General features: G+C 40.3%; 1 protein-coding gene across 1 annotated transcript in view; it reads right to left on the bottom strand.

Moving 5' to 3' along the window:
- The window catches only part of LOC120534700 (NACHT, LRR and PYD domains-containing protein 3-like), a 43,694-nt gene extending 30,896 nt beyond the window's left edge, over positions 1–12,798 (bottom strand). Inside the window, exons 1-5 of the mRNA XM_039762287.1 lie at positions 12,780–12,798; positions 12,507–12,673; positions 12,163–12,337; positions 10,091–10,156; positions 8,274–10,002 (exon numbers count right to left, since the gene is read on the bottom strand). Of these exons, the coding sequence (XP_039618221.1) occupies positions 8,274–10,002; positions 10,091–10,156; positions 12,163–12,337; positions 12,507–12,673; positions 12,780–12,798 (2,156 nt within the window). The remainder of the gene's footprint in view (positions 1–8,273; positions 10,003–10,090; positions 10,157–12,162; positions 12,338–12,506; positions 12,674–12,779) is intronic.
- Between the last annotated feature and the right edge of the window lie 683 nt (positions 12,799–13,481).

The raw sequence follows: 13,481 nt of genomic DNA, 5'->3' as shown, positions 1-13,481 counted from the left end.
TCACCTGTTTAAGAAGATGTCAGAAGTTCAGAGGGGCCTTTGTGTCTCAACATCTGGGCAAGTTAGCTGTTAGAGTAGAAATGTTTGAATCTCTTTAATGAACCCAGGGTCTTCAACAAATATTTGACCAGTTCAGTCTTTTAAAGTATGTCCTGGAATTAAAGGCTAGATAGTCAGATGTAGAGGTGAGAGTGGATGCCACACCACTGACAAGAAGAATGTGCTCTAATTTATTGGAAGAGATACAGGGCCAGATAAAGCCAGTTTGGTAAGAATGTCTCCATTTACAGTACGTTCCACTGTTGGCACTCAGAATTTCTCGTAGCGGTTGTGTCAGAATTCATGAGGGACTGCGGTATCCAATCTGAGCTTAGCATGGGGTCTTTGATTAGTTCAGATAAACAAATCATTAGTTCAGAGTTACACCAAGAACTTAAATACAAGTTTGGAATAATTACTGAAATGTCTGATTGGGGTCATCCCAATTAATCTAAGCAAAGTTCAGTTAGAAGAAATAAAGCCTCAGTGACTTCCCAAATGTCAATTCATTGAGAGACATTTTTATCTTTGACAACATAAAGAAGCATCTAGCAAGGCTTTGACCATCTGGCACAGACAGGAAGTTCAGAATGCCGATGTGCTCGCCTTGCTTGTGTATTAGTAGCTAAGCGAATTTGTCTGTCCTCTGCTGTCTCACTTGGGAGACAGAGCTGCTTTCTTTCAGCTTCATGATGTAGCTTGGGCTGCCTTGCTGGCACTTTGAGCTTCATTCTATAGCCTCGCACTTCTGTGCCGGACAGACACACACACTTCCATGTGTAGATGTTTATACATAAGATGATTATATTTTGTTATTTATGAAGCTATTTTAATTTCACCATTCAGTTTCTTTATATTATAATGGCATATTATTTTTTAAGGTACCCACCATTTTGTGTTGACATTGCTATAATGTGGCATTGTTACTAATGGGCGTGGCCAGAAGTTAGGGGTTAATGATGTCATCATAATGACAGTATTTAGGTCGACACTGCATGACAGGACACTGTCCAGAACTGTGGATAATTTCTAAAAGGCCTTCAGTGCCATCATTTCTACCTTTGACTTACAGTTTTGACTAATTGTGTCTTTCACTTTTGAGTACTGATTATGTATAAATTGGCCCTTAACATGTTGATTTTGTTTACGACCTCCCTTTTTGGACCCTGTTTATTTTTTCTGAACGTTAATTTCCTGTAATTTGTTTATTTTTCAGATTTTTTCCATTTGTAGCAGAAGAAAGGAATGTGAATGTTAAAGAGAGTGAAAGGTACGGCCAAATTACATTGTGACTGAGAAGAGGTTATTAGCAGGATAATGAATTAGTTCAATATAAAGTCTGATTAATTTTATAATACCCAATTTCAGTGGTATTTGTTGTTACGTCAGAGTTTCTTGACTGGAATGACTGACTGGTACTTTCAATGTTCCTTTCAGATCAGCGCATGCTCCCAACCTCTCTACAGATTTTCTCCAATGCTGGTTCTGCATTGCAGACAGACGTATTTGTGAGGGAAGTAAAGAAACATCACAATGACACTCTGCTGATTCTGACAGCCACAGGAAGCTCAGCGATTCAGATATCAGGCTTCTGGGCCTGTCCTCTTGATTAATAAGTCATTTTTGACAAATCTAAATATCTACTCTATGATGTCCTTTTGGCCAGTCTTTGTGTTTCTTTTTAAAACGTCACCTGATTGCCTTTAAGACTCTCCATTTCTGCCCAGTAGTCAGTGAGATGAGGCTACATATTAGCAATGAAAATGAAAGTCTGCTCTAAATTTACAATTGTCAAAACGTCACATTTGAAGGGTTTGGCATAGGAACAACTATTGGATCACTGCATGGGTTTCTCCTTTTTTGCACGAGTTAACAGACCAGTATTGGAGATTTGGCTCACATCCTTCTCCTTAATATCTGAACACCAGGAGTAGGCAGTGTTGACAAATGAGGAGAATCATTTCAATCGTTTTATTAGGTATTCAGGGCAAAAATCTGTTTGTGTGTACCTGTTGGTTTTGAATAAAAAAGTTACACAAAGTGCCTGGAATGACACATCGACAAGGCTGAAAGGTGCTGTATTTTGAAATGGCAGATAAGGCCTCACCAGTGTGTTATAAAGCTTCAGCAGAACCGCCTGTGAGTTGTACTCCACACATCAAGGCACTATACAACCTAACATTCTGTTAGCCTTGTTAATGGTTTCTGAACACTGTCTGACAGTTGTTCTCATTTAATGTCCTTCATGTTGACATAATGCCTACAGATGAATCCTGTAACACCACTGACAGACACTAGGAGGCATTGCTGAAACTGCTCTTTGGTGGACGCTGAAGGTGAAGGTCATCATCTTGTTTCTGCAGCTCCATGTATTCTTTAATTCTAAATTAAACCTGCATTGTCTACCACCTCTTCGACCCTCTGACCTCACAGGCCCGATTTTATCAATCTCAGATGTAACAAGTCCTAAATACAGACTAAAATGGTCAACTACAGCCCATTATTCCATTGTGTTTACTAAGCTTTATTACCTTCACAAGTTAGGACAAGACTGGTTTCTAAATATAGAAGTGAAGTGCGATCATCTCAGGTCACCTCATAATTTAGGTCCAAGTCAGTGCATTGCTGCTACAACATCACTTTCCCAGAATTCCTTACATTATAACTGAGGGTATTCCATCATTTGTGGTTAGAGCACCTCTTGACTGTGATGACCTAATGTGTCACCTCAGCTCTCAGTGGAGATGTCACCATCAGATGAAGAGCACACAGCCACAGTCACACAGCCATCACAAACATGCTTGGGGCTCTCATCTCTGAAGACTGAAGTCTTAATTTACATTAACAAGGTGGACTAAAGAGACAATCATCCTGCTCCATCAACCAGTCCTCAAGGAGGAAACCTGCTGGCCTTATTCTGATCTCTCTGAATACTTGTTATCTGCTCTGTTGATCTTCATTATTTTCAGTCCCTTGTCTTTCCTACTGACTCCTCACAATGTTCTTCGCTCTTTTGTTTCCTGATTGTCCTTCAGTGATGTGCTGTCATCCCTTTACTTTCAGTTTTCTCACTCCTCATTTTCACTGCTGTCTCTGTGTTCTCATCTGTTTCCATTGTACCCATCTCTGTCATTCTACATTATCAGTGAGGTGATGTGGGAAGAAGAAGAAGAAGAAGAAGAAGAAGAAGAAGAAGAAGAAGAAGAAGAAGAAGAAGAAGAAGAAGAAGAAGAAGAAGAAGAAGAAGAAGAAAATGTGGAGCTGGGAGAACACAAGATGTACAAAAAGATCAAATGACAGTCTATGGTCCAATGAAGTAAGCAGATGCTTTTGGCTCATCTGATTCTCACAGCCACAGGAAGCTCAACGATTCAGATATCAGGCTTCTGGACATGTCCTCTTCATTAATAAGTTATTTTTGACAAATCTAAATATCAACTCTATGATGTCCTTTTGACCAGTTTTTGTGTTTCTTTTTAAAAAGTCACTATTTCGCTTTTTTGTTTCTTGATTGTCCTTCAGTGATGTGCTGTCATCCCTTTACTTTCAGCTTTCTCACTCCTCGTTTTCACTGCTGTCTCTGTGTTCTCATCTGTTTCCATTGTACCTATCTCTGTCATTCTACATTATCAGTGAGGTGATGTGGGAATAAGAAGAAGAAGAAGACGTGGAGCTGTGAGAACACAAGATGTACAAAAAGATCAAAGGCTATCTCAGCCGTAGGGTTCATGACGTCCTTAATCACATCACCTGGCTGATGACAGGAAGTACGCAAAAAGGTAAACCAGGACAAAATTACCCTTTGACCTGTGAGGAGATAGCCAGACAGACACTAATGTGTCAGTTTGAGTGGATTAAAATTATTACAGGTGTAAAACTAAATGATCACTATTGAGCCCAAAAATGCTGGCCATATAAAACAGTCCAGAGGTGGCTCACAATTGTCAGCTAGCGTGTGTGTGTGCGTGAGTGTGTCCTGACAGCTAGGGCTGGATCACAACTTGTGCTCCATATGAGACTGGCCTCAAGTCAGCAGAGGAAGTGGATGGATGAACATTATATTGGTGAACCTGACTTTGTTAATCTGTTATAAAGATTAAGGACACGCTGGGCATTTAAAAGATTAAAAACTCCATGCACTCTGAAAGGTCTCTCCATATTTGTTTATCTATTGTATCAGTACATTGAAAATTCTAAATCGATCCAGTAAGAATGAGTGTGTATGTGAGGTGACACTGGTGTGACACCAAAATTGGCTCCTGTCTCAAGCCAGAAACTGGCAAGAAAGACTTTGACAAACAGAATCTCAGAATGGAAAAACTGAATCAAAAAGAAATGTGAGAAATAAAGACAGTCAGAAAAAGTCAGGAAAGATGACAACAGATGAGACAAGAAGAGAACAACACAAGAATTAAGTAGAGATTTGGGTCAGAGAGAAGACACAAAATGGAGCAGAAACTGGGAACAGGCTAAGAGAATCAGCAATGAGCCAGCATCCTGTGATAGGGGAGTTGATTTACAAAATTCAAGAATTCAGGAGGTTTAAAAAACATCAGATAAAAGGACACACAGAGACAAATTACAGTCCTCACTGGTGTTACCAGGTTTAACTTCTGTTTTTGTCTTTTGTTTTATTGAGATACTATGTATATACTATGTATATTTTTTCGTTGTTTTCTGGTTTCTTCCTTATAAAGCATTCAGGGGTGTGTCTTTATGCTAATGATGTAAACAGAGAGGAGTTTGAGCTTTAGAGGCTTTTCAGATTTTCTTCTGTTCCAGATACGTATAATCAGATTGCACTTACACAGAGGCCATGTTTCTGATGTCATTTGAGTATTGGACAGAATTGCAGAGTACAAACACACAAATATCTATAAATGTTTGATCAGTGAGACCCTAAGGGATTCCTCACCTCAGTGTGTCAAATTTATATTTTTTCACTCCTCAGCCAATATCACACACAGCTTGTCCACTCCTCAGTCCTCCAAGTTATCATCACTCAGCCATAGACCAGTTTGGGGGGATTGTAGAGCAGAGAGGGTAGTGGAGATTGCTCAACAAAATCCAGAGGCAACAAGACAAGAGTATAAATTGTGAAAATGAAGAGAGATAAAAAGGACAAAAGGATGGACAGATAGAAAGACAGGCAGAGGGAGCTCCTCCATGTAAACCATTAGTGTCTCCAGGTCTCCATCTCATCAAACAGTCTCAGTTATGGAGAAGCAACTCAAACCTCCTCCATAAGTGGCTCCTCATTAAATAGCTTTGTATTCAATTATCTGCTGAATGAATGCAAATGTAAAGGCCCTACATTCCAATAAATCAGTCCAAGAAAATGTTAGTTTAGGTACTGCATTAATGACTTATATACTGTCATATAATAAGACCTTAACAAAGGTTTTGTTTTGTCTTGATAACTGAAAGCCTCAGTAAAGTGGTCATTCATCTCTGTGAGGTATGGTATATTAAACAGCCCCAGTGTCATTGTTAGGGGTCTCTCAGGAACCTAAGCTTGCAAAAACCCCATTGGAACAATCCCCCTCTCCCAGTCTGTGATTTTTATTTTTGAGAAAGACTGCATGTGAAAATCAGAGAGAGACTGAGACCAAGATCTCATCAAATCCTAATGATGTCCCTGAAAGTGCTTTGATACGCTGGTCAAATGACTTAACTTTGAATTTGAGGGATTGACAGGTCTGATATTGAAGTATGCGATATCCAGAGAAAGCCACCTCTGACCATTATAAAGAGAGGTTTGCAGATGATACCAAGATTTGTGGATTAGCAGATAATTTGGAATCTGTTATATCATTACAGAAGAACATGGATAGCATACAGGCTTGGGCAGATTTGTGGCAGATGAAATTTAATGTCAGTAAATGTAAAGTATTACATATAGGAAGTAAAAAATATTAGGTTTGTATACACAATGGGCTTTCGGAAAATTGACAGTACACCTTATGAGAAGGATTTAGGAGTCATTGTAGACTCTAAGATATTAACTTTGCGACAGTATTCAGATGCCATTAAGAAGGCTAGCAGAATGTCAGGTTATATAGTGCCTTGATGTGTGGAGTACAAGTCACAGGAGGTTGTGCTCAAGCTTTATAATGCACTGGTGAGGCCTCATCTGGAGTACTGTGTGCAGTTTTGGTCTCCAGGCTACAAAAAGGACATAGCAGCACTAGAAGAGGAGACATGTTTGAAGTGTTTAAAATTATGAAGTGAATTAGTCCAGTGGATGAAGATGGTGACTTTAAAATGAGTTCATCAAGAACACGGGGACACAGTTAGAAACTTGTTAAGGGTAAACTTCACACAAACATTAGGAGGTTTTTCTTTACACAAAAAACGTTAGACACTTGGAATAAGTGACCAAGTAGTGTGGTAGACAGTAAGACTAGGGATTTTCAAAACTCGACTTGATATTTTTTTGGAAGAAATAAGTGGATAGGATGGGCGAACTTTGTTGGAGTGATGAATGGCCTGTTCTCATGTAGATTATTCTAATGTTCTAATGTTATTTAAGTAGACCATATTGTTGAGATGAAAAACCACTTATTGAGACTTTGTAAGTGAGAGTGAGTGAAGGAAGCCTTTGTGAAGGTCTTGTCATATAACAGTACATGACTAATAAACACATATTTGCAGGACCTAAACTAAAGAGTTACCTTTGATCCCTGATGGCAGAGGGACTTAATATTTCTCATTTTTTTACAGTTCCATAATTCTTCACTGCAGATTTTCATATCACATAATGTCACCCAAAATTACATCAGCTGTAAGAACCTGAGATAAAGGATGTGTCATGTAAATCTCACTGAACATGTACAAGTTTTTGAGACAAATATTTTCATTGCACAAAAGATTTATGTAAAGATGTATTTTAACTTCTTCAGCATTTCAAATGTCGCTCACTGATCCTTTCTTGATTTTGAGTCCAGTTCTAAAGACATTCAGTGGTCTGCTGGTCTTTCTGTCCATTTTGACAAAGAGGATATAGCAGAAGCTCTACAGGATAGAAACTTGGGAACTGTCAGAGGTGACACCATGAATGCCAACTTCCTCTGTGGGCAGACAGCTATTGTGTCAGACAGGGAAATATAAGGAGGGCTAGTGAGGGGAAGTGCTGATATGTCACTAAAGCCATCAGTATGGTGAGGTCTTCACAGCCCTAAATCTGTTAAAGAGGCTTCAGAGAATCACTGTGACCAATAGAGGGCACCCTATTCTAGAGAATCTGCTCTCACAACTTAAGAGAATGCCCCGAAGTTCAGGGGTGTACAGAGAGTAGTAGTGGTGCTCTGATGTCATCCATTGATGGCTCCATTCAAACAAGAACAAAGCAGCAATGAAACACAGATGATGATAGAGGGAGAGTTTGTGTCATGAGTTAGTTTTGTGGCCAGAACAACTGACATTGAGAAATATCAGAAAGATAGAGGTGATAATCAGAGATGCCATTTAAACAAGACAATCGGCCAAGTGATGAATCAGAGTGCGTCACCGATAAAGGAGGCCACTCTGTCCATGAAGAAGGACCAGCCATCATCTGGAGCACCGGTGACTTGTTCAGCTTTGAGGGTCACATTCAGGTGACGTGCTGAGGCTGCTCTGTGACCTCACTTTTTACTCATTACTGTTTTTTATTGCCTTGTTTTAATAGCATTCACTTCTGTTTGTCCACCATAACTCTGAACTGAGTTCACTTTATCGCTAGACTTATCTACTCATCAAATTATGTCTGACAGGAGTGCTGACCTCTCAGCAGAACTATTCATTTCTTTATTAAATCCTCTCTTTGCTCGATCAGATCACACAAAGTGCCATCTAAGTCAGCAGAAAGACCACAGACTTTGTGGTCACACCCTAATCCTGACAATGACCAGGATAATAACCCATAAGAATAATTATGCTAATTCTGCTTCAATCTTTCTGAAGAACTCTCTACATTTGTAAATTTTAAATAATGAGGTAAGCAATTGCTGTAGGACTCAACTCAGTTAAATCTGGGATCAAACTGAGTGAATTCTTACTGTGCCACGGTCATGTGAGGAATATCTGATAGCAGAGTGACACACTTATGTGACACATCATGGCTGTGATATTATTTTCTGTTAGGTGGGAGGGGGCTTACAAGAGCTAATGAGTTTGGGACCCAGTGGATTTAAGGTCTTGAATAAAACTCCTACAAACAATCAAACTAAACTCATGAAGGTTTAATTACTCACTCAACACGTCTACAGCAGATGAGCCCCGGCGCCAGCCTCCTGATGCATTCTGGGGTGAGCTCTGTGTCTGATAGGTCGAGCTCCTTAAGTTCTCCACAGCAGCTGATGACAGAGCCCAGCACAGCACACTCCAAAGGAGATAAAGTTGTCCTACTAAAGTCCATCTTTAAGTCCTTCCCAATGGCGTCTCTGATTAATCTGTTATTCCGAGTCTCATAGAGCCACTGACACACTTGCAGAGCTTCACTTTTATCTTCTCCATGTAACACCTGTTCAGCTTTCTGTTTCACCCACTGCAGGATCTGCTTTCCTGTCTTCCTCTCAAACTCCCCCAAGACTCCTTTCATTGTTTCAAACACAGAAGGCCTGGCCAGTCCTGCCAGGAATCGAGTGAGAATCTCAAACCGGCCATCTTTACAAGAGTCCAGCTTCACAAGCATGTCCTCCACACCCTCTGATGGACTGAGGTAGAAGGAGCAGGCAGCCATGAACTCCTGTATGGTGAGGTGGAAGAATGTATATGTTGTATGCTCCAGAGTGCTTTCTCTCTGAAGGATTTCTTTGAGGAACCCTGAAAGAAATGGAGTGGACAAGACGACTGTCTGGAGACCAAAGGTGGACATCTCAAACTTGTCATAAAACACAAGACTCTTGTTGGCTACCCCATAATAAGCCATCTTTCCCAATTTGACCAGAATTCCATGGTGGTCTTTGGCTTCTCGCCTATGATTGGTTAAAATGTTGTGAAGAAACATCACAAAAAGGTCGGTGACAGTCTTAGGGACAGCTTCTCGCTCTTCATCATATGTTGTGAAGTGACTCTTCAGCACAGAGCAGATAATCCAGCAGTAAGAGGGGTTGAAGCACATGGTGTACAGGATGGCGTTCTCCTCAACATACTGAAAAGCCTCAGTGCCCCGATCAGCATCACCGAAAAACTTCTTAAAGTACATCAGCCTTTGCTCAGGGAAAAAACCCAGGATCTCTGCAAATCGATCAACTCTTTCCATGTCTAGGGTCTTCAAGGCTGTTGGCCTGCTTGTGATTAAAACTGTACAGCCCTTCAGCAATGACCTTCTGGCCAGGTTGGAGACCAAGATGTGGACAGGAAAGCTCTCATCTGGGCCTGAGGGGAGCTTCCTGGGTGTTAGGTCCAGTCTGTGTTTGTACTCATCTAGTCCATCAAATATAAAGAGGACAGATTCAGGTTTCTGTAGGATTTTCCTTAGTCTTGGGTCATTGAGGTATTTATAGTGCCTTATAATCAGTCTAGTTAGAGTCATCTGTGGCTCTGTCTCTGTGTCTAGGAGGTTGAGCTCCCTGAATTTAAACAAGAAAACAAATGCAAACCTCTGGTACTGAGTGCCTCTGGCCCAGTCAAACATGATCTTCTGGACCATGGTGGTCTTCCCAATTCCAGCCACTCCACTGACCACTATTATGTGTGGAGCAGTCTCACTGCCTGGACTCCTCCTAAAAAGCTGTTCATTCCAGATTCGCTCACATTTTTCCTTTGTCCGCTCCTCCACCAGCTCTGCATGAGTCTTCCCCATCTTCACAAGTTCATGGTGAGTCTCATTGTAGGTCCTTTTGTACTGACCAATGACCATCAGCTCTGTGTATCGAGTCTCAAAGCCAACAGCACTGGTGCGTGGACCACAAGGAGAACCCTGATCCTCCAGAATTGTTGTGGATTTATACACATCTGCTCTGTGTGTCTCATGGAGGCCTGAAAGTCAAAATGAGAATAAGTGAGGAACCTGAAGAGTAGAAGAATGGACAAGCTAATGACTAGAAACAGGAGACCAGTGGGTTACCTTTAGTATGAGTATCAATGGGAAATGGCTGGAGACTTGCCTGAATGACCTTCAAGAGTTCTACTCCTGCAGAGACAACAAGAGATGGAGGAGACAATTACAGCAGTGAGGGGGCAGATTAACACAAAAGTGTATATAATTGTAATGTGAGGTATACCACCAGAAAAACAACGTAAAAAAACTAAAAGACTGGTACTAATGTGGACTTTGTTTGGGGAAGATCAGCAATGTGTTTCCATTTTGTAAGGCCTGAAATTAATTCTCCAGGAAAGAAGACCTGTGAGATGACTGACTAGACAGCATTAAGCACAGCAGACATATAGTGTGTCTATCATGTTGAAAAAAGCACTAGGTCTGATTTTGGAAAAACAGGAACGGTCTACTAAGGTCTCATGAGAACAATAAGATGGTAACAGTTGTGAAAAAAAACAAGGTGGCTGAAAACCAGAGTGGAAAAGTTAATACCAAAATGATTTAGGAAAGTGAAAATGAAGACACAATACAAACATATACACAAATGGTCCTGAAGGGAATGGTAAGATCAAATATGGCGGAAACAATGGAATCTTGGACTTCCTGGTAAAGAAGGACAAAAATATTATTTCTGAACATCCAGGTAAGCTGTTGGTTTATGAAATGCAGAAGAAGTGGTAGCCATGTCAAATGGGCGATTATGATAGGTGGCACTCAGTTGACAGTGACATCCCAGGTTCTATATAAGTATGGTGTGGCCAACTACTCCTTTAAATACTTTTAATAGATTTAACAAATCTACATAGTTCAAAAAGCATTGTTTTTCATTTTCTTTCTCTGCACCACTTGCTGTTTAGGCTACTAGTGGTCTGAGAGGTTCTATGTACATACAGTATGCTGCGAGACTGAACTCCATCCTTACTGGCATGTCAAGGCCTCTGCAGAGGATGCTGTGATTGGTTAATGCGTTTAAGAAGGAACAATGTTATACAGTGAGGTGGAAGCTAAGAGAATCAAGTCATTCTGTGCAACAAGTAACCCAAATTGTTTTAATCAGATGGCCATGTGTCAATAGCCATAAGAAATATTAGGAACCAGCTAATTGGATTGATTGTACTGACGGATGGTCAAACAAATTCATATCTGTGGCAATGCATTTGGAGCCTTACATCATGGATCAAAATGATCCTGCCATTGGGAGTTAAACTGAATGGTCGGTGAGCTCACAATTATTTGTACCTTTATCTGTTTATATATTCATTTTAAAGTACCTAGATAACGTTGTTTATTTTTTCCCCCTCATTTGGATTTATTTGGCATTGGACTGTACATTTAGCGACTAGAAATCTTTGCTGATTGTTTATCTTGTTTGATCCGCTGCACATTCTAGAACTGGATTTTGATGTAATACAGAGGGTTATTGAGGTTCAGGGTTGTGTTACGTGTTGTGTTTTGTGTAAGTGATGTTCCATGAAGTATGAAGGCACATGTTGTCTGGAATCATTGTTAGAGGCTGGTGTTTTTGGAAGACATGTTGTTGTGGTTTGTGCATAAGTAAATCATAGTGTTATTGAATCTGTGTATGAATTCTTTGGAACATATTTGTGTAAAGGTTTATCATAACAAGTGATCTCAGGATTGTGAGACCTGATTATGTATTCATTATCTGTGGTATATATGGTTCCGGTTTAGAAACATATGTGTAAATGAGTAAGATATGAATATATTTTGGTGTTTAAATGAATTGGTGTGGCTTTGAAAGATCTGGATTTTTTTTTTTTAATTTATGTTGGATGGTATGGTCTTTAAGTTCTGCTGTGGGTTGTTTTTTTTTTCCCCCGCATTCATTGTAAAGCACTGGGAAAGAAAAAAATTCACATAGATAAATAAAAGATAAAATCAGAGGAACTGAAGGATGTGTTAATGTTCACAAGCCTGAAATAGGCATCTCCTTGTCAGTGGTGCACCTCACAGCAGTGTGTTGAAAGGCCCACAGACAGTAACATTGCATTCTGTGTTCCTGTATCTCTCCCTCCATTTCCCCTCCTTGTGTCCACACATTCAATGGTTCTCTGTCAGGTGAGACTCCATTAACTCACCGGCTTCTGTCACCTCCTTCAGTATATTTGTCATGTTTGGTGATGGAAATCTCACAAGTTCTTCAGCCAATGCCTCCCACAGGCTCACCAGTATTGCTTTGTCCATCTTCATTATGTCACCGATGAAGGATTCCACATCTGTTCGCCCCTCAAATTTTTCTTTGGCTTTGAATCTCTGAAAGACAAGGGAGTGACTATAGAGTCAGTTTGGAGATGACCGCTGGAGGAGAAGAGTAGTCCGGTCAGTTCTGTTATGGATGGACAGGGAGTTTCTAACATTTCTCTTGAGCTCACCATCTCTGCTCAGTTTCCAGTATCACATACTAACAGGGAGACCCACCTACCTTGGCTTCATCATTAGTGAGGATGTTCTTGGTGACCAGGTTCTGCAGGATACTTGTGATGTCATATTCAATCACGTAGGTCAGGTAGGGCTTGTAATATTCTGTGATCTTGAGGAGATCCTCATGAGAGAAAGTTTTTACCACTTTATGAAACTTCTTTGTCAAACCTGAATTTTAAATAGAAAGGAGAAAAATAAAGAGTTGCAGGAAGAGTGGAGGCTCAAAGGTCACATGTCAGTCTGACCTGACCACTAGCTGGCCTCATCTATTTACCCACTAAGTCATCAGCCATCAAACTTTATTGTGATCAACCATTTGTTAACTGGACAAGATCTAATGCTTTATATAATTTTCATAAAGCTCTGCAGCAAGAGACTGCATTTCTTCTGGCTTTCTGACTGTTTTCTCTGTTGTGATACCACCTTCTGTCTTTAAGTAGAACAACAGTCTGCAAATCCTTCTTTACACACAGCAGTGATGGGGCATGTTAACTAAAACTTCACCATACTCGGTACTTCTAGCATATCCAATCAGATCTTATCCAAACCTGTGACCCTGTCACTATGAACTAATGAACAACTTTGACCAACCCTGACTAATGCTATCCATTTACACTCAGAGCTTGTCAAAGTGCTTTTTCACCTCTCCATGATATCCCTACTTGAGGGTAATATTTCAGTTTGACTGACATTCCAACTAAACCTGACAAAATATTGAATGACAGGACATCTTTATACATTGAATGAAAGCCATTGTCAATGACTTCACCAAACTCTACCCAATATGGCCCTTCAATTAACTGTCCACTTCTGGTGGTTCAGTATGGGTTTCATTCCTGTCCTGGAGGGCTTAAGAACATCATCAAAGACTTCACAACAGGCCTCTTTCGTCAACCTCACTTTTTTTTTTTTTATGCTGGTGTCTATCGATTCAACCTAAAGTTGCCACTATAATGGCTGCATCTCCTTGAACGCT

This window comes from Polypterus senegalus, chromosome 8, assembly GCF_016835505.1.
Source record: "Polypterus senegalus isolate Bchr_013 chromosome 8, ASM1683550v1, whole genome shotgun sequence".
NCBI classification, from domain to species: Eukaryota; Metazoa; Chordata; class Cladistia; order Polypteriformes; family Polypteridae; genus Polypterus; species Polypterus senegalus.
This window is presented reverse-complemented; position numbering and strand designations above follow the sequence as displayed.